Raw genomic sequence first — 22,308 nt, 5'->3', positions numbered from 1 at the left:
TCAACCTTCACTCCACTTGATCTGTATATCATCCGTGTATATATTTTGTATTTAATTTTTAATCGCATCTTAATGTTATATCATATGTGTTCATCTGACCTCAAAATCAGATTGCGTTGTCCCCTAGTGGGCAATAAAAAAAATCAATGTATCAAGAATGTAATTTTATGAGGTTACCTTTCCTGATAAAGGGGACATTGTCCACAAGGTTTGTAAGATTTATTAATATTTCTACCAGGACATGAGCTCTAGAAACGGGCATTGAAAGTGAACCTCCTCGAACTGTATTATATACCTTATATACCATTTTATTTTTTTGAAATCACACCAAACTCTATGGATCTTTTAATTGAAACTCTTAACTGCTCTTAACTTCAGTACAAAAAGTTTTTGCACTCCTCTTTTTCTCACACTTCCTTTCATACATATCCCACATAGATTTTATTTACATGTATTTTTTTATGTGTGTGTGTGTGTATATATATATATATATATATGTAAAAATTAACACTTCCTTCTCCAAGTCAAGATTCGCTGCCACGATCCTTATAAATTCAGTGGTCAACAAGACAGAGAGAAGAGAAGGGCCTAGCCAGCGAATGAGAAAGTTCTACAAGAGCTTTTCGCATAGACCCAGAGCAATGTTCGAAGTTCCACAGTAGACTACTGTATCAGATGAACTACGTACACACACACACAAACATATATTTGTTGCTGACATATCAGTTCCACAGATGTACTCTGTTTCTATTTCTAGCAACTGTAGCAGTTATCAACATTTTGCATGTAGTGAAGAATTGTGTACCAACCATAAATTAAGTCCAGTGAATAAATTATTTTAATCATGAATCAATTCACGCATTTCAAGTTGAATTTATAAATATATGAGTATGATTGCCTAATTTGAGTTTATATCATATATGCTTTCCTGAAACTTAGTACAGTAAAGTGACTGCAAATGGGAATCAAAGCTAGCTTACCAAGAACTGATGACAATTTGAGGGACATTTTTGAAAGGAACTGGAGAAAATATAATTGTCAAAAGTAAATTTTAAAATTAATATGATGTTAAAGAAATAAAAAGGTGGGAGGGAGGAGACACGAAAAGACAGAAAAGTTAGTTCACCTTAGCAATAATGTCGTTACTGTGGAATTCTTCAACTTTTGCAAGAGCTTCTGATTTAGCTCGATTAGCTTCAGAGAATTTCTCTGATAATTCTTTACACTCTTCTGAAATATAACACAGGTTTTTATGTTTAAAATAATTACAATTTCCAAAGAGAAATTTAAATGCAATTTTCTTATAAGCATACACATTCCTTGAAGTAATGCTCTACAAAGATTTCACTTTGCAAAGAAATAAACTTCGCAGTGGAAGCTGTTTACTGAGATCACTGTGGGACAAAGTCTTTTCATTAACAACTGGCTGATGGCATTAAACAGATGAACATTTAAGCATTATGAGACTATTCGTGACCTGTTGGATCACTGAGTTTCCCAGCAACGAAGTTTTGTTTTGTGGGGAGTTTTTTCCAGGTTATTTCGCATGCTTTCAACAAATGTGACATCAAAATCACACGTAAACAGCTCCTTTCCCCAGGAAAGGAAAGATTTGGCTGCTATTTCTTGCATACCCTGCTACCACTTAACATATTTCGGGTCCTTTATTGCAAATAGCTGTTACGTGGTAGCAAGGCATGCTACAAATAGCTGCCAAATCTTTGGAGGTGAGATACGTTGAATGCACTTGAAAAAAACCTATGGCAAAAAACTTTCACACCGAAGTTACAAACAAAATATTTACCGTATTTTTAAAGTCATTTTCACTTTGAAATATTTTTCAAATATGCCAAAAAAAATTTTTTGTAATGGTATTCCCTTGAAAATAATTTTAAAAAGCATCAAAATATAAATACTTACTGCACAAACAACTTACATTTTTGAAATCACATTCACTTAAAAATATTTCTATATGATTAAAATAATGTGTTTAACAAAAGTGAAAACAGAAACATTTACAGTAAAAAACAAATCTTATTTTTCGTTGTCAAGTCACTGTCTTATCAAAAGATAAGAGTTTCTTCACTTTCGGGATTAAGATTATTTTCAGAATATTTTCCCATTATGCACTATTTTAGGTATTTATACCCCATAAACCTCTAATATCTCAAAAACCACTTGTACAATTTACACAAAACTTGTTTTATTCCGTTTGTATTAACATTTCAGGGTAAACTTAATTCGTAATATTTTCCCATTGTGCACCAGTTAGGTTGTGTAGCATTGTAAGCAAGCAAGCAAGATTCAAACTGACTTTTAATATTTTATACATTTAAGCAATATGACAGCAATAATCATGAAAAAGACTCTCAGTTAGTTGAGGTCTTTTGGAGGCTCTTATGACTGAAGAAGTTTGGGAGTTTATATAATTGGATTAAAGTTATTGTAATCTAAATTTCTGGAAATAGAATAAAGTACTTCAAGACTGATAAGGATCAGAAGAGTAATGATTAGACAGAATGTTTGCCATGAAGTGTTGGGGACATGTGTTTGCATTGAAGAGTTTTATTAGGATGTGAGAAAAGTTTGGAATTAATAAGTTTCAAGAAAAAGCTTACTCATTAGGCAAATACAATTTTTTTCCCCCTCAATTTATCAGTACTAAGTCTTACATCCTGTAGACTCTAAGAAATTGATGTCCTAATTGAGAGGAAAATATATTTCTCATTTAGTCAACATAAAGCTGGAGCAAATATACAGCTCCAGAGTTACTGTTTAGCAGATATGAAATGTAAGAAATATAATGGTTGTAGGGGAAAGGTGTTAACCCCTAAACTGCTAACTACATGGTCACAAGTTCAAAGCCATTGAATTTACGCCTGAGCATGGCACACAACTCTATAAGCTAAGTTACAGGTTTACCTGACTGGAAAAAAGAAAATAGATTCTATTCTAAGTAATAAGAAGAGCAATAAAAGATAGGATTTCTTCTTTGTTTGTTTTACTTATTGTAGCTGCAAAAAAAACTGTCATCTGAACAAATATTTATTTTATGTATGAATACAATATATTGAAACTTACCATTTAGACGATCAACTTCTTTTGATCTCTTCTCTAGTAGTATGGCCAACTCCTTCTTCTCGGCTTCCAATTGCTCATTTGATTTACTAAGTTGAATCTTCAAAATACAACATTAATTATATTACTTTTTTTTTAATGGAGAACATTTACTTACAACAATTTGTATGTTCATGCAAAACTGATTAGAAAAACAAATCTTCAAAATGAGACACCTGTACCAAAATTAGGACTTCAATCATTATAGATGGGGTAGTTTTCTACAGTATTCTACATTCTATAATATAATCATCATTATCTTTTAATCCATGCTGGTTGAATATAAGAACATAATAGTTGATACAGATATATGTTAAGTTCCTTATGAACAAAAGGGGCCATATTTTATCAAAACAATTCACTATAATCCCTCAAGTCAAGGTAATCACTTGGTTAGCTAGAAATAGCAGGCAATCTCCCTCAAAGCACACTTTATCTTAAAAAAGATGGGATTGTCAATGTCTGTCAACCTGGAGTGAACTCAGCAACATCAGGTAAGAATGCTGTTAGTGACTAAAATATATTGAAACTACAAGGTTACATCTTTAGTGTGAGTGTGAGTGTGTGTGTGTGTGTGTGTATGTGTGTGTGTGCATGTAGAAGAGGAAGGTTTATACTTTGTTGAATTATCCTCATCAATTCACTGTATTTTATTGATGACCAGGAAGTGGCCACTTATCATATTGGAATAATAACAGATCCTATGAGATGTAAAATAATGACAGAGAGACTATTTTGAAGGGGGGAATACTTTACTATCAATAAATACTCTCATAAAAATAACACGGCTTGATTAATTCTGAAATTTCAATCAAGTCTTCCTGTTATAGAAATGAGTGACATATCAAAATGTTATTTGTACATTTTAAAATTTGTCAGGTATGACCCACATGCTAAGAAGATCATGTAGTTTTTGAATGCTATCATCTGCACAATACATGCAGCAGATAGAAACATCTAGTGAAACATTATGGCTTTCTGTTAGTTAATGAAGTCAACGAGAAAACCAGTAACTAGCTGAATTCCTCAGACAGCAATTTCATCTCCATCATTTTGACAGGATCTAATGAGCTGGAAGAATGTGTCAAGTTCCAATGTCTGTTTAAGCATGATTTCTAAAGCTGGGTGCCCTTCTGAATGATACCCACTTTACAGAGTGTATTGGGTGCTTTTTTTTTTTTTTTTTTTTTTGTGATACCAACTCTAGTAAGGTCATCAACTCTCAAGACAAAAGAAAAAGTCCCTTTACTGACAAGTACATGGAAGAAATGCCTTTATGCTAGGTATTGAGAGGCATAAGTATGATAGTGTGACAAGCACAAATATCTTGCTATCCATTCCCGTTGCAAAATGCTTGAGATAAATTTAAAATTAAAATGTACATGTATATTAATTTAGTATTAATATTTTAATGATAAGAATAATAATTACTATTAAATACTACGGCTTTCCCTCCGAGCCCAACTAGCTATATGGTGCATAAGCTTAGTTAACACAAGGGATGTGCTCAACATCCATTTTGCACACTTGTTACAACCACCCACCCTCCCCCACCACCAACATTTTAATTTGCACATTAACATTTTCACCTGGCAATTCATACGTTTCATGTGCTGTGTGTGTGAATACATATTTTGAGCATACCCTTATACCCACTCCTTATAACCCTCATAAACCTGATGTGTGTCGTATACAGTTAAAGGTTCTTCATATATGAAAAGACATATAATACTTAAATTACCCTATGTAACCACCCTATTCTCATACCCACTAGTTGGCTCTTGCTCTAAATGTTGGATGAGGTAGGGGAAACTGTGGTTCTTTGTACTTCACTGACTAAACTCTGTATCAAAGCTCAATGCAGGCTGCCAAGCTTTTCCAGACCTTCATGATGACAAAATTCCCACAACTAGCTTACTGCAACCACTCCCAAGTACTCAGGGCCACTACTATCAATCTTGGCACAATAAAAGGAAATGTGGGGAGATTGTTGAAATGTTAGAGCGATGCGATACTGATGTATGTAATATACAAGAAGCAAGATGGAGGGAAGCCTCAGCTAGATTCCCCATGAGTAAGAGAGAGAGATTCCATTCTTCTGGGTCAGCAGGAATGATGGAGTGGGTGGAGTAGGCATACTGTTAGCAGAAAAGTGGGTAGATAAGGTAATTGAAGTAGTTAGAGAATGTGACAGGATAATTAAGATGAGACTTATCGGTAAATTAACAGTTACATCTATCTCTGCTTATACTCCTCAGTCTGGGCTGACTGATGAGCAGAAGAACCAATTCTATGAGATCCTTTTGCAGACCACCTCAACAACAAATGACAGAGACTTTGTAACTATGGCTGGTGACTTCAATGGACATATTGGACAATGCTCCCATGGATTCCTAGAAATGAGGAGGGAACAAGACTGCTGAGTTCTGTGATGCAAATTATCTCATGATCTGCATCACTAACTTCAAAAACCAGCCAGCTACTTAATCACTTATCAATCTGGTGAACACATAAGCCAGATTGACTACCTCCTCACCAGGCAACAAGATAGACAGATGCTTAAAAATGCAAAGTCTTTCCCAAGTGAAGAGTGTACAACCCAACATAGGTCACTAGTTAGTGACTTCAGAATTAGAGCTAGAAAGACTCAGAGAAATAAGCCAATCTGGAAAAGAAGACTATGGAAGCTCAAAGACCCAGCAAACAGACAAAAATTTAGAGATTTACTAATGGAAGCTTCTGACAAAAGAGAGGGAGAGTTGGGGACAATTAAGTTAGAGGACACCTAGAAGTTCTTGTGGAACAATCTACCGAGGGCTACGGATGAAATCTGTGGTTCGTGCAGACTCCCAGCTACACCAAGGGTGACATGGAGGTAGAGCAAAAAGGTTGACAGTGTTATAGAAGCAAAAAGACAGGCCTGGAAAGACTGGTAAAACAGTAGAAGCAGAGAATTATATCAGGTAGCCAAAGGGCAGTTAGGTATCAGGTATACTTAGCAAAAGGAGTAGCTGAAGGTAAGAGATTTGCATATGTCCTACAATGTGAGGATCAGAGGTGTAAGGTGTTCAGGATTGCAAAGCAGTGTGTCAGAGTGAATAGAGGTGTAGTAGGTGAGAAATGTATACAAATGGATAATGGTACGCTTGCACTTAGTGAAAGATGCATGGAAGTGTCACTATGAAAAGTTACTTAACATGGAAAATGAATAGAAGGAGAGTTTACCAAATATCAAACCAATAGAGGGACCAGGCATCAGAGTTGATAGCAACATAATAGATAAGGCAGAAGACAGGGAAAGCCCCTGGGCCATCAGGAATCACGGCCAAGATGATTGAAATTTCCAGTGGCGTAGGATACAGCTTAGTCACCAGTATAGTTAATCAGGTTATTCAGAAAGGTACCATCCCCAGTGACTGGTGTAGTAGCACTATAGTTAGCTGCTACAAGGGTAAAGGTAATACTTTAGATAGAAACTACAAAGGTATTAAACTGCTAGACAAAGTCATGAAAATTACTGAGAGGATTATAGCTCAATTGATTAGAAACAGAATTAAACTAGATGAGATGCAGTTTGGTTTTGTACCTGGGAAGAACACCACAGACGCCATCTTCCTAGTGAGACAGCCACAGGAAAAGTACTTGGCCAAAAGTAAGCCACTGTACTTAGCCTTTGTCGACCTGGAGAAAACTTTCGACAGAGTTCCTTGCTCTGTTATATGGTGGTCTCTAAGGAAGTTAGGAATGATGAGTAGCTTGTTAGAGCTGTTCAAGCCATGTACAGTGGTGCTATCAGGAAGGTGAGAGTCGGCCATGAATACACTGATGAATTTAGCGTTCAGGTAGGGGTTTACTAGGGTTCAGTTCTCAGCCCATTCTTATTCATTCTAATCCTCCAGGCCATAACAGAGGAAATCAAAACTGGATACCTGTGGGAACTGCTACATGCTGATGACCTTGCTCTTACTGCAGAATCTTTAGCAGAATTGGAGAAGAAAATCCAGATATGGAAACAAAACCTGGAATCAAAGGCCCTTAAAGTTAACCTAGCTAAGACAAAAGTGGCTGTTAGTAAGAAAGAAATAAAACTTTCTTTCCATCACGTAAATGGCCCTGCTCCATATGTAGGAAAGGAGTTGGAAGAAATTCCATTCTCTGCACCCAGTGTCAACTATGGACACATAAGAGGTGCAGTTGTATCACAGGTAGATTAACAGATAAAGTAGTCTTTGTATGTGGCAGATGTGCAGGAACAACAAGCATTAAGAGCACATGGGAATTAGATTCTCTCAAATGCCTAGGAGGCTCTCTTGAGGTTGTAGATAGTTTCTGTTACCTTGGTGACCAAATTAGCAATGGTGGACGATGCTCCGAAAGTATTGCTTCTAGAATAAGAATTGGGTGGAGGAAATTCAGAGAGCTATTACCTTTGTTGGCAACAAAAGGAATCTCTCTCAGAGTGAAAGGTAGACTATATGATACTTGTGTATGAACAGCTATACTCCATGGTAGTGAGACATGGGCTCTGAATGCAGAAGACATGCGTAGACTGGAGAGAAACGAAGATAGTATGCTCCAATGGATGTGCAACATCAGTGCACATGGACAGCAAAGTGCAAATGTACTGAGAGAAAAGTTGGGCATAAGGGGAATCAAATGTAGCATGCAAGAGAGAAGACTATGTTGGTTTGGACATGTGATGTATATGAATGGGGATAGCTGCATAAAGAAGTGTTGATCACTGAAAGTGGAAGAGGGAGACCCTGAGAGACATGGGATGAAGTGGTAAGGACTGATTGCAGGAAGTTGAGCCTCACAGAGTAAATGACAATGGACCAAGATGTCACAGGATTTGAAGTTCTTGAGAAGACTTACCCGCATCAGCGAAACTGAATTCTAGAAGTGCTGTGTCCCCCATCCACACTTAACAAGAAAACTTCTCAAACACTATCACTACAAACCAAACTACGTCTCTACATCTCTTCTCTTCCTCACATTTCCGCTTTATGTACTATGATTACCTTCCACTCCCCAATCCTGTCCTCTTGGCCCTGTGCCACTGTATCATTGCTCTCCGCTTGCCCCAACCTATGTGTTCTACTCACATGCCCTGTCTCACTCTAATATTGCTATCTGCTAGCCCCCGACCTGCACGTTTCACCCACACATAAGAAAACTTTTCCCTCACCCTACTGCAACAAACCAATCTACATCTCTTTCTCATATTTCCTTCTTCATACACTATGCCTAGCTCTCACTCCCCAATCCTGTCCTCACACTCCTGCTCCTCTGTATCATTGCTACTGAGTAACCCTTCCAACTTTATATATACCCAGGTCTTCCACCATTTACTCGCACTCTTTAATCATATTCCCTTCACAATATCCTGTCACTCATAGTATGGCATTTGAACCTCCAGGATATGCCCTGGCACTTGCCACCATCTATATTTCTCTCTTCCTTTACTCAACCATCTCATATATTGATCCCCATTCCTTGTGAGTATGCCTGGCATTCTGCCACCATCTCTATCCTGCTGTCTCCCACTCTCTCTCCTGCACTTCCCTCAGGTTGGGTAAGTGTGTATTTCTTTTGTAGTAATACAACTGCTTCTGTCTTCATTCCTGATCTGTCTCTCTCCAGCCAAGTAACTTCATACTTCCTCTACAGCAAGACACTTGTATCTATCTCATTATAACCTTTTCATCATCACCTCCTCCAATGCCTCCTCCCCTCTTAAATTTTTTTTTGATGTCTTAAAAGTACTTGGTGATCCTGTCAGTGCAGGTACCATTTAAAAGCACCCAGTCCACACTATAAAGTGGTTGGCGTTCGGAAGGGCATCCAAGTCTAAAAACCTAGCCAAAACTGACCTCGCCTGTGCTTATGCCACATAAAAAGCACTACTCACCTCATCTGTGTTTGTGCCACATAAAAAGCACAACTCACCTCGCCTGTGTTTGTGCTATGTAAAAAGCACTACTCACCACGCCTGTGTATGTACCACATAAAAAGCACTAAGTCCACTAGGTTGAGTGGTTGGTATTAGGAAGGGCATCTAGCTGTAAAAATCCTGCCAAAACAGTCACAGAAGTTTGGTGCAGGCTTCAATCTGGCTGGCTCTTGTGGTGCCCTACCCATGCTAGCATGGAAGACGGACATTAAACGATGATGATGATGAAAGGAGACACATGGCTACTCCACATTATATAAGAGTGTGTATGACATCGTTATTAAAGATTATTCTAAACAACAAAGCAATGTTAATAAAGAAGGGGATACTAAAGGTTACATACCTTTAAGGTGAGGAACTCTTCTTGTTCATTTTGTAGGTCCTTTAACTTTGTAGAAGATACTTTATATTTGTTTTCTAAAAGAAGTCAGAGAAACATGTCAAGATCAAAATCCAGTGCATCACATGAAACTAAGTAAACATGCTACCTCATGAAATTTCAACCTCCCACTGATAGCAGAATATTGTGAAAATAGTGATTTCTGATTCATGTAATAAGTATATAATAGATGTTTAGTCAGTAGAGGTAAAATGACCAAAGTAAGGATTTGAACAACATGTTCATAGTATTAGAGTTAATACACAGCAAGTGTATATCTGTATCATAAATATAGTTGATTCAACATAGGAGGAAAGGCACAAACTCTGTGAATGCTATCTACAACAGAGTGGTACTGTATACAGAACATTCACCTAATACAAAACAGTTTAGAGTTTTAAGAAATCCTTTGTAAAAATAGCAACAAATACTAAGAATTTTAATTATCAACAGACTAAGGCCAAATGTGTGATGCTGTCACATGGTTAGTTGAAGGGAGAAGCGAAAAGAGAGTGATGAATAGTAAGAGAAAGAGATTGCTATTTTGGTTAAATATTTAGTTGAAGAGAGACAGAGAGAGAGAGAGTTTACTGAATGGAATGTGAAAGTGGAAAATACTATAATAGTTAACAAGCATACACACTATTGTCAATGACTGAGATTTCTACAGGTCCACTTACAGCATATTGAGATTTGTTAAAGCACAACCAAATTAGTCACACCATAACACAATAATCATCATTTGACATTCATTTTCCATGCTGGCATATAAATGTCTGATTTCATTTTATATTTTAAAATCTTTAAAGCATTTGCTCTGCAGATTATTCATTCAACACATTTTCAATAATTTTGATTGAACTGTCACAATGGAAAGGAGAATAGAAGTGAACCAGTATTTTCTCATGGACAATTAAATGTACAGCTTTCGAGAGCACTTTCACTTCTTGAAAGGCTATAAGGATATTAGATAATAATGTAAAGATAAAAATAATAATAGATAACTAGAAGAGGTGATAAGTGTTTAACAATGAATAATTTTCTCTACAACTACACCTTCAATACTTCCTATGTGGATGTTACAGCAATTCAAGATAGAAAAACTACAAGTTATGTATTTCATGGGTCTCTTAAAACCTCAACAATCTTATAATTTTTTCAAATAACCATATTGAGATTGTTAACACTTTATCATAGATATCTTTAATTTTGTTCTATACTTAAGATTGTTTTTTCTGGATGTAAAGTGAAAAATAATAAATAACATCACCTAAAGTAGATATAAGAATATAGCTTTAAGAGATGTTTCATCAATACAACATTTGTGGACTTTTGCACCATTAAATATTTAAGAAAAATATACAACTCCATCTTAGAATTTTCAAAATAACCATGCAAGTTCCACAAGTATTGTTAGTTTAATTATTGTTGTTATTATTACATCACAATAGGGTGCTAGTAAGTTCTCAGGAATGTTATCAACAAATGTACCATTGAAGAGCTAATCTTTTAACTAAAAAAACCTGTTGTCTGGTTTTGACATGAAATTGAATCAAACTTTACAGCTAGCCTTAAGGAAACCAAAATTGTAGTTAGCAAAAAAGTGGATAAAACATTCTTTCTATCAGGGAAATAGTTCCACTCATTATGTTGCAAAGGTGTTGGAAGGAATTCCATTCACTGCACCCAATTTAAGCTATGGACACATAAAAGATGCAGTGGAATCAAAGGTAAGTTAACAGAGAAAATAGTCTTTGAATGTGACGTATGTGTAGGAATAAAAAACACTAACAACACATAGGAATTGGGTTTTCCCAAATGCTAAGAAGGTTCCCTCAAGGTTGTAGATACTTTCTGATACCTAGGTGACAAAATTAGCAGTGGAGGAGAATGTTCTGAAAATATTGTTGCTAGAATAAGAATAGGATGGAGAAACTTCACAACAAAAGGCCTCTCTCCCTCTCAGAGTGAAAGGCAGATTGTATGATCCTTGTGTACAAACAGCTATGTTCTGTGGTAGAGCCCTGAATGTAGAGGGCATGCAAAGACTGGAAGGGAATGAAATTATTATGCTATGATGGATGTGCATCATCAGTTTGTATGTGCAACAAAGCACAAATGTGTTAAGAGAAAAGTTGGATGTAAGAGGAATCAGATACAGACAGCAAGAGTGAAAACTATGATGCATATGAATGAAGACAGTTGAATAAAATAAATGCCAATAGCTTAAAGTGGAGGAAACCAAGGAAGACATGAGATGTAGTGAGGGCCAATCTCAAGATGTTGAGCCTCATGGAGATGACAATGGATCGAGATGTCTGGCAATATGAGGTTCTTGAGAAGACCTGCCTGCTTCAATAAGTCTTAGAAGCACATTACATTAATTCACCTCTTCCCCAATGAACCAAACTACATCTCATGCACTATACTTGTCTCCCCACACTGCTCTTGCAGCCCAATCCACTTTGTCATCTGTCTCTCCTGTTCTTCCCCAGCCAATGTATTACTGCTAACTTGTCACTCCCCAAGACACCCATGTTCACCACTCAATGTATTCCCTTTCCCCTTCCTTCTCCTCTCCTTTGGCATCCTCATGAACTCCCTGCTCACTCACCCTGTCCAATCCTTTGTACCACTCCACTTACATGCACCTCCTTGCACCCACCATCTTCCCTCCCTCTCTCTCTAACTGAGGGAGCCATGTATCTCCCCTGCCTCAAGACACCTGTTTCTGTCACTCTATCTTAGTTCAACCTCTCAACACTGGTACAAAGCCACCTCTCTCAATACTACTCCCCATCTCAGTTAAGGGGTCTTTGTTTTCTAAGTTACTTGATGACCTCACTAGTGCTGGTGTCATGTAAAAAGCACTTGCTCCAATCTGTAAAATAGTTAGCATTAATAAGGGCACCCAACTCTTGCACACACCTGTTGCATCATGCCCAACTTTTTTCTCAAGATGCTCACACACTGACATTGCACACCCAGCTCAGCATCCTAGCTTCATTTCTTTCAAGCCTATGATGTCCTCTGTGGTCACAGCCCATGTTTCACCGCCATGTAACATGACTGTGCACACAGGCATCATGCCTTTCACTCTGAGGGAGAGACTCTTAGTTACCAGTAGAGGTAAGAGCTCTCTGAACTTTGCCCAGCCTATTCTTATTCTAGCAGCTACACTCTCAGAGCATTCATCTCTACTGCTGACTTGGTCACCTAGATAACAGAAGCTATTAACTACTTCTAGGTATACCCACTGGCATTTGATGAGGTCTATTTTCTGTACATTTCTGTTTATTGTACCTGTGCACTTTCCACACACAAAAACTATTTTCCTTGTTAACCATCTGATATTGCTGTACCTCTTGTGTGTCCACAGCTTGGACCAAGTACATCTTGTGGAGTTTCTACTTATGCCTTTTCTACATATTGAGCAGAGCCATCTACCTAAAAGGATTTGTGATTTGTCTTTTTTCCTGCTTACTAAGACCCTTTGATTTTAGACCTTGCTTCCACACCTGAAATTTCTTCTCTAGCTATAGTGATTCAGCTATAAGAACAAGGTCATCAGCATAGAGGAGCTCCCAGAGGTAGCCTGACTTAAATTCCTGTTATTGCCTGGAGGACTTTGATGAACAAGAGGGTGATGACTGATCCTTGTAAATCCCTACTTGTACTCTAAATTCATCACTATACTAGTTGTCAACCCTCACCTTACTGACAGCTTCCCTATACTTGGCTTGTACAGCTCTCACCAATCACTCATCTATCTCTAGTTTCTACATTGACCACTAGACAAGGGAATAGGGAACCTTGTCAAAGGCTTTCTCCATGTCAACAAAAGTCAGGTATAGGGATTTATTTTTGGTTAGATACTTCTTCTGAAGCTGCCTTACCACAAATATAGCACCAGTGGTGCTTCTCCCTGGCATAAAACCAAACTGCATTTCATCTAGACTAATTCTCTTCTTAATTACTTGGGTTATGACCCTCTCCATAACTTTCATCACCTAATACTGCACTTTGATACCTCTGTAATTATTTCTATCTAAGGCATCACCTTTACCTTTGTAGCAGTTGACTATGGTGCTGCTACACCAGTCATTGAGTATGACTGCCTTGTGAACAACCTGGTTAACTATATGGGTGATTAGGTCATAACCCTCACCACCAAAAGACTTTTCCTTCTATATATTACCTGTACATAAACTTAATACACTGTTTGTTTTTGTATTTCCTCTTTGTATTTTTATTTTTGCACAGCGCACACGTGTGTGTGTGTGTGTGTGTGTGTATGTGTGTCTTATCATCATCATTTCATGTCCATGTTCTATGCCAACATGGGTTGAAAGGTTTAACAGGATCCAATGATGGGTCCAGGCACTGCATTATGCTCCAATGTCTGCTTAGGTATAGTTTCTATCGCTGGTTGCTCTTCCTAATGCCAACCACTTTACAGTATGTATCGGGTGTTTTCCTCATGCCACTAGCGCTAGTGGAGTCACCATGCAGCTTGCAAGCCGGGAGGAGAGGCTTTATGCTTGCAAATGAGGGTTAAAGTATGAAAGAAGTGGGTGGAGCAGAGTTGATTCCAGTTGTAGGGGAGCTACATGGCAACTCATATATAAGAGAGAAATGAATCAGTAGTAGCTGCAAAGAGAAAAGAGTGGATGCAGGGATAGGGATCGCCAATAGTGCCTCAACTGGGGAGGTAGAGGCATACAAGAAGAGAGGAGCAACAGGATATCATGATGATAGAGTTGACATGAAGTGAAAAGAGAGATGATGTGTTTGGGTAGGCTACAGGAGAAGGGAAGAAAGAGAGAGAGAATCAGGCCTAGTGCCTCAGGATAGAATTCATTAGTCCACAGAGGTGATGGAAGAGATCAATGTAACGGAGGTGTAAAGGACCATATGAATGGATAAGGGAGTGTGATGTTGGATGAGGGGTTTGCTGCAGTAGGAGAGAGATAGAGAAGTGAAGAGGAGATTGGGTGAGCTGTCCATCTGCACACCTATGCAACATGTACACCAACAATGCATCCACAAGTCAGTTTGATCATGATGGGTGGGTATTATCAAGGATCGCATATCACTAGACAGTGTCCTGAGGTTAGCCATTACCACTTCATCCATGTGTCTCCTTTGTCCACAAGCTTCAGCTACATTTAGTGATCAGCACTGCTTTATAAAGCAGTCCTCATCCAAATGTATCACATGTCTATGCCAGCACAGTCTTCTTTCTTGCACACTACATCTGATTCCTCTTATGCCCAGTTTTTCTCACAGCACATTTACATTATGTTTTTATACACACTTAAACTGCACATCCATCAGATCACACTTGCTTCATTTCTTTCCAGTTTTCTCTGGTCGTCTGCATTCAAAGTCCACGTCTCACTACCATGCAGCATTGCAGTTCTAATGTAAGTATTATACAATCTGCAGTAAAAGATTTTTGTTGCCAGCAGCAGTAGTAGCTCCCAGAACTTTCGCCAACCCATTCTCATTCTGCTACTATACTTCCAGAGCAACCACTTCCCTTGCTGATAGCATCTCCCAGGTAACAAAAACTATCAATTACTTCTAGTGACCCATCCAGGAATTCAAGGCATTCTGTTTCTGGTGATAGATGCTCCAGTGCATCTATCACACATGAAGCTTAGTTTCTCTGTTAGTCTGCTTGTGATTCCATTACATCTCTTGAGTGTCCACAGCTTACATTAAGTACAATGTATGAAGTTTATACCTACTCCTTTTAAGCATATTAAGTAAGGCTATTTCCTTGAAAGCACAAGAGTCCTGTCTTCCAACTAACTAAACCTTTCATATTTGCTAAGTTTACCTTAAAACCTCTTGATTCTAGATCTAGGTTATATGTCTGGAATTTCCTAACTCCCCTATAGATCCAGCTATGAGAACTAGATCATCAGTGTATAGGAGTTCCCATGGACCTGTCTATCAAATCCACTCACAAGGCTTTGGTCAGCCAGGGCTAGAGTTTTAGACACTTGCCCAAGGTGCCACACACAGGGATGGAACCTAGACCCATTAGGTTGGGAAGCAAACTTTTTACACCTCACCATCACACACACACAGACACACAAACTCATACATTTCATTTGTTTCAGTCATTGAACAGCAATAATGATGGAACACCTCTTTGAAAGGATTAGTCCAACAAATTGACAAAGTGGTACCTATTCCACCAGTTGCTTTTTTGCTGAACTGCTAAGTTACAATAACAAAAACTAACATCAGTTCTCAAACAGTGGGAAGAACAAAGATGCACATGCACACATACACAAATGTATACACACAGTTACTGAATTTATCCACAAGGCATTGGCTGAGGTTATAGAAGACACCTGCAGGCACCTTGCAGTGGAACTTGAACCCAAAACCATATGGTTGGAAAGTGAACTTCTTTGTTACACAGACATGTCTGCACCTTTCTACACACACATTACATACATACATATATATATATATATATATATATATATATATATATATCATCATCATCGTTTGACGTCCACTTTCCATGCTAGCATGGGTTGGACGATTTCACTGAGGACTGGCAAACCAGATGGCTGCACCAGGCTCCAATCTCATCCGGCAGAATTTCTACAGTTGGACGCCCTTCCTAACGCCAACCACTCCGAGAGTGTAGTGGGGGCTTTTACATGCCACTGGCATGAGGGCCAGTCCGGCGGTACTGGCAACGGCCATGCTCAAATGGTAATTTTTACGTGCCACCTGCACAGGAGTCAGTCCAGCGGCACTGGCAACAATCTCGGTCGAAAATTTTGCTCATGTGCCACCGGCACGGAGGCCAGACAGCTGCTCTTGCAGTGATCACACTCGGATGGTACTGTTAGCGCTCCACTGGCATGGGTGCCAGTCATCTAATTTGGCTTAATTTCTATTTCATTTGCCCCAACAGGTCTTCGCAAGCAGAGTTTAGTGTCCAATGAAGGAAAGGTATGCATAAGTGGGCTGGCTACATTCCTGGCAGAGGCCTCGGATTATGGTCTCACTTGGCTTGCCAAGTCTTCTCATGCACAACATATTTCCAAAGGTCTCGGTCACAAGCCATTGCCTCGGTGAGGCCTAATGTTCGAAGGTCGCGCTTCACAACCGTATCCCAAGTCTTCCTGGGTCTACCTCTTCCACAGGTACCCTCAACCGCTAGGCTGTGGCACTTTTTCACACAGCTGTCCTCATCCATTCTGACCATACCAGCACAATCGTCTCTCTTGCACACCACAACTGATGCTTCTTAGGTCTAACTTTGCTCTCAAGGTACTTACACACTGTCGAGTATGCACACTGACATTACACATCCATAGAAGCATACTGGCTTCATTCCTTGCGAGCTTACACATGTCCTCAGCAGCCACGGTCCATGTTTCACTGCCATGTAGCATGGCTGTTTGTACACATGCGTCATACAGTCTGCCTTTTACTCTGAGCGAGAGGCCCTTTGTCACCAGCAGAAGTAAGAGCTCTCTGAACTTTGCCCAGGTTATTCTTATTCTAGCAGCTACACTTTCAGCACACCCTCCCATGCTACTGACTTGGTCCCCTAGGTAATGGAAGCTATCAATTACTTCTAGTTTTTCTCCCTGGAATGTGGTAGTAGAAGTTGTTCTCTGCACATTTTCAGTGTTTATTGCTCCTGAACATCTGCCACATACAAAAACTATCTTCCTAGTTGGCCTTCCTTTGGTATTGCTGCACCTCTTATGTGTCCATAGATTACACTGGGTACATCTTATAGAGTTTCTACCTATGCCTTTTCTACAGATCGAGCAGGGCCATTAACCAGAAGGGGTTTGTGGATTGTCTACCTTCCTACATGTGGAGGTGCAATGGCCCAGTGGTTAGGGCAGCAGACTCGCGGTCATAGGATCACGGTTTCGATTCCCAGACCTGGCGTTGTGAGTGTTTATTGAGCGAAAACACCTAAAGCTCCATGAGGCTCCAGCAGGGGATGGTGGCGAACCCTGCTGTACTCTTCCACCACAACTTTCTCTCACTCTTACTTCCTGTTTTTGTTGTGCCTGTAATTCAAAGGGTCAGCCTTGTCACACTGTCACGCTGAATATCCCCGAGAACTACGTTAAGGGTACACTTGTCTGTGGAGTGCTCAGCCACTTGCACGTTAATTTCACGAGCAGGCTGTTCCATGGATTGGATCAACTGGAACCCTCGACGTCGTAAGCGACGGAGTGCCAGCAACAACAACAACCTTCCTACTTATTAGTACCTTGGTTTTAGCTAGGCTGACTCTAAGGCCCTTCGATTCTAATCCTTGCTTCCACACCTGAAACTTCTCCTTTAGTTCTGATAGTGACTCAGCAATTAGTGCAATGTCATCAGCAGAGAGAAGCTCCCACGGGGCATCCTGCCTTGAATTCCTGTGTTATTGCCTAGAGGACTATGATAAATAGGAGGGGACTGAGGACTAAACCTTGGTGGACACCTACCTCTACCCAGAATTCTTCACAGTACTCGTTGCCAACCCTCACCTTACTGACAGCGTCCCTGTACATGGCTTGCACAGCTCTCACTAACCATTCATCTATCCCTAGTTTCCTCATTGACCACGAGATAAGGGTTTGGGGGACCCTGTCAAAGGCTTTCTCCATGTCAACGAAAGCCAGGTACGGAGGTTTATCTTTGGATAGGTATTTCTTCTGCAGCTGTTTTACCAGAAATATAGCACATTACACATAAAGTGTTAGCAGGAAAGGAAATAGGATACTATTGCCTCTTTGGAAAGCAGTCATACTCACTCAGCATTAAAGTAGTTACAAACGCTATATATTTTTCCAATGTTAACAGTGGATATACAAGAGACACAAAAGGATAGCAGAGAAGGCTGAATGAGAAGACTTCATACAAAATTGATGCACAGAAGTAGTTAACAATAGGAGCAACAATGACATATATTTTTTCAAATACTCTAAAGGTTCCTAAAAAGTAGCAGATAGTTTCAATCATAGGACTGTGCCCATTCTGGGCACAACCATCAAAGATTGTCCATCACATCAACCCTTCCTTCCAATACTTATTAAAGTTTGGAACATGTTTTATCCAAGTACTAAACTCTTTTTTACCATAATTCATACACATAGGTATCATAATTAGACACAGACATTATAACAGATGCAGGTATTATAATTAAAGACAATTACTAAAAAGCTTAAACATAAAGATAAGAAAAAATATCCTGGTTTATTCTACATGATGTCATTTAATAGAACTCACCTAACTCTTCATATTTTCCATTCAAATCCTTCGTAGATTCATTCTGAGTTTCTAACTGAGTGTTTGCTGTGATTAATTGTTTTTCTAGTTCAAAATATTGTTGCTCTAAAATATAGAAAAGAATGTTAATGACTTTATAATAAAGAAAAGCTGTATAGATTCAGAGTATCATTTACATATTCCATTTATAAATACGTTATCAATGAGAGCATTTAAAGTGATACAAGTCAAATGAATTACATCAAGTGATTAGAAATAGTTAACCATTTAGCATTCAGATTAGTCTGTCAAAAAATCCCGTTAAAAATAAATCATCTGAGGCATTGAAGAGAAAATTGAAAAAGATGTTTCCTCAAGTACTATCAGAGGACTTAGGTCTATGTAAAAAGACTGAAGTCTGCTTTCAAGTAAGTGAGAACGCTGTGCCTGTATTCATATCTAACAGAAAAGTACCGTTCGCAGCAACTGAAATAATAAATGAAGAGTTGGACTGACTGTAAAAGAGTGGAATCATCAAAAAGGTGGATTACTCTAAGTGGGTGGCACCCACAGTGTGCATTAAAAAGAAAAATAAGATTAGGCTGTGTGCTGATTTCTCTACAACTACTTTAAGACATGCCACCATCCACTCCCAACTCCAGAGGACATTTTCGCAAAATTAAATGGTGGAAACATTTTCTCCAAATTAAATCTGACTCTAATCTACAAATTAAAGTAAATGACACATGCTCAAAGTTTCTGACAACAAATACACATAGAGGATTGTACAGATATACCTGGTTACTGTTTGGATTAAAGGTTGCGCCAGCAATATATCAGCAAATCATGGACGCTATGTTATCTAATTGTGAATTTGCAATCTCTTATTTGGATGATATATAAATCAAGAGTAATTCGAGTGAACAGTATGTGAAGCATATAAAAGCTGTGTTCAAGAAAATTGAGTATGGGGTTCACTTTGAGTGAAGAAAAATGTGAATTCTTTTTGCCTCAAATTAAGTACTTAGGGCAAATAATTGATAAAAAATGGTAGACGGCCTGACCCGTCAAAGGCAGATGCAATAAAGACTATGCCTGCTCCGACAAATAAACCAACATTACAAGCGTTTCTTGGGCTGGTAAACTACTACCAAAACTACATTCCTAACATGCACAAATTAAGAGCTCCATTGAATGACTTATTTAAAAAGGAAGTGAAGTGGAATCAGTCGGTTAAATGCCAAAATGCGTTTGAAGAAATAAAAAAAATTCTAATTGCAGATTTGTCTCAAGTGCATTTCAATCTTGAAATGGACATTGTTGTAGTGTCTGATGCTTCCAAATACAGAATAGGAGCAGTTTTGCTACACAAGTATAAAGGTAGAAGTATGAAACCAGTGATTCATGTTTCATGCTTGCTGATAGCGACAGAGAAAAAATAGTCAGATGGAAAAAGAGGCCCTATCGATTATCTTTACTGTAAAAAAATTTCACAGGTTTCTATATGGTAGAAGTTTTCTGTTAAAAACAGATCATCGACCATTGCTGTCAATTTATGGGTCAAAGAAAGGGTTACCTACCCGAACAGCAAACCGACTACAATGTTGGGGTATAATATTACTAAATTACAATTTCAAAATGCAGTATATTCCATCTAAAAAAATTGGTCCAAAAATATGGAACCACTAGAGAGATACCGTGATAGCCACATTGCAGGCAGAAAATGTATTATGACTAACGTTATCCAAGAACTGCCAGTAACTGCACAGGACATAAGAATGAAATCTGTAGGCTATGAGTACATTACAAAAATGAAAGAAGCTTTAAAAAAATAAGCAGAATAAAGATACAAAATTTTAGTACATTATTTACATTTGACGGATATTTATCCTCATCTTGTTTGTTGTTAACACAACGTTTCGGCTGATATACCCTCCAGCCTTCATCAGGAAACAAGATGAGGACAAATATCCGTCAAATGTAAATAATGTAAATAATTCCTCATCTCTCAAATATAATCGGTACGGAGCCGACATTAGACTTCATTGGAGACATAACATCACAAAAACATGTATTGCAGCAATTCCACAGTGGACACCCAGGAGTGTCGAGGATGAAAACTCTGAGGAGCTACAACTATTGGCCAACTATGGACCAGGATATTGAAAATTTGGTGAGAACTTGTCGAGGTTGCGCGCTCACGGCCAAAGCCCCAGTGGTAAAATATCAATCGTGGCTAGAGACTGAAAATCCATGGTCTAAGTTACATATCGATTATGTCGGGCCAGTGAATGGCGCTTACTATCTAATTGTGGAATGTCAACCAGTTCCAGCAGGCAGTTACGCTGCAGTGACTGGGAAAAGTCTAACGGCAGATGTCTTAAAAGTTACAGAAATTCAACTGGAAGAAACAAATTTCAAGAAGTACAATGAACAGTTAAGAAAGGAAGGAGACAGCCTGAGGCTGACGCCACCTAAGGGAGTTATTGAAAAGACAGAGAGAAGGACAGTGATAGACAGAACAACTGAGTGGGTACTACTACCAACCTACTGTGGCAAACGTGTGGTCAGAGTGAGGATTGGTAGAGTGCCCCAGAAATTGAGAAGGCGTGGCTGGTGGCAGCCATGCTCTATAATACAGAAGAGGAAATCAAAATACTGAAAATTACAAGAACTACAGAGGTAAACTGAGGGGATATGGCCTTGAGGTGTCAGTTAACATCAGTTTACTAGACCTCTACAAAATTGCAGAGGAACGGGTGTTGCCGGACGAGATAAAGCTAAGAGTGGTAGTGGAAGTAAGACCTCCCGTATGCTATCAATGTGGAGTATGGGGACACATGAAGGCTAAGTGTCCCCAGAAACAAGAAGAGAAGGTGATGGAGAGGGAACAGCAAGAAGAGGTAGACGTACAAGGCATAGAGGTACAAAGGCCAGTGGAAAATATGGAAGAAAGATACACAGTGGTGAAGGGAAGAAAAGACAAAACACGGACTTGCCATCAAAGAGACCCATGAAGAAAAGAAAAGGAAATGTAGAGGAGAAACAAGGGTTACCAAAAGGAGGAAAAGCGAAGAAGCAGAAAAGAAATGAGATGTTGGACAAATTTAAGTGAGAAAGATGAAGAGAGAAAACAGAGAGCGATACCAGCAACTAGTACGGAGGAGAACGTAAAAGGACAGGTAAAAAAGGAAGATAGAAGAGAAATGACAACACAGAGCGAGAGACAAGTAGAGAAGAAAGAGATGGAAATACCAGCAACAGCAGAAGAGATTAGTGATGGAAACCAGAAAGTAACACTGAAGGGAAAAACACTTAAAAACTATGATACAGTATAGAAAAAATGTGGAGATTGAAAAAAAGATCACTAAAATGAAAAATGTAATTAGGGTGAAGTTAGCGCCTCAACCGTGCAATGAAAGATTTAAAGCAGTCTTGCATGTAAAAGAGAAAGGTGAAAAATTGTAGGAACTATTCGGGGAAATGATAGAGATATCACCGTTAGAGTTTCGATTCAATGAGTTGCCACCGGTCATGGTATTTGATGACATAGTGGAATATCTAATATAAAGGAAAGTAAGTGAAATATTTAAAATAAGGACTT

The 22,308-nt window shown here is 38.7% G+C and overlaps 1 protein-coding gene across 7 annotated transcripts in view; it reads right to left on the bottom strand.

The window, feature by feature from the left end:
• LOC106884301 (nucleoprotein TPR) overlaps window positions 1-22,308 on the bottom strand; it is a 206,099-nt gene that overhangs the window by 176,521 nt on the left and 7,270 nt on the right. For all 7 annotated transcript variants that reach the window (XM_089355144.1, XM_089355147.1, XM_089355146.1 and 4 more), the window contains exons 2-5: window positions 18,726-18,830; window positions 9,414-9,487; window positions 3,082-3,178; window positions 1,127-1,230 (exon numbers count right to left, since the gene is read on the bottom strand). In XM_089355144.1, coding sequence (XP_089211270.1) covers window positions 1,127-1,230; window positions 3,082-3,178; window positions 9,414-9,487; window positions 18,726-18,830 — 380 coding nt within the window. The remainder of the gene's footprint in view (window positions 1-1,126; window positions 1,231-3,081; window positions 3,179-9,413; window positions 9,488-18,725; window positions 18,831-22,308) is intronic.

The sequence above is a fragment of the Octopus bimaculoides genome, chromosome 7 (genome assembly GCF_046866305.1).
Source record: "Octopus bimaculoides isolate indiv1 chromosome 7, ASM4686630v1, whole genome shotgun sequence".
NCBI classification, from domain to species: domain Eukaryota; kingdom Metazoa; phylum Mollusca; class Cephalopoda; order Octopoda; family Octopodidae; genus Octopus; species Octopus bimaculoides.
The sequence above is the reverse complement of the archived record's forward strand: the minus strand, read 5'-3'. Positions and strand labels throughout refer to the sequence as shown.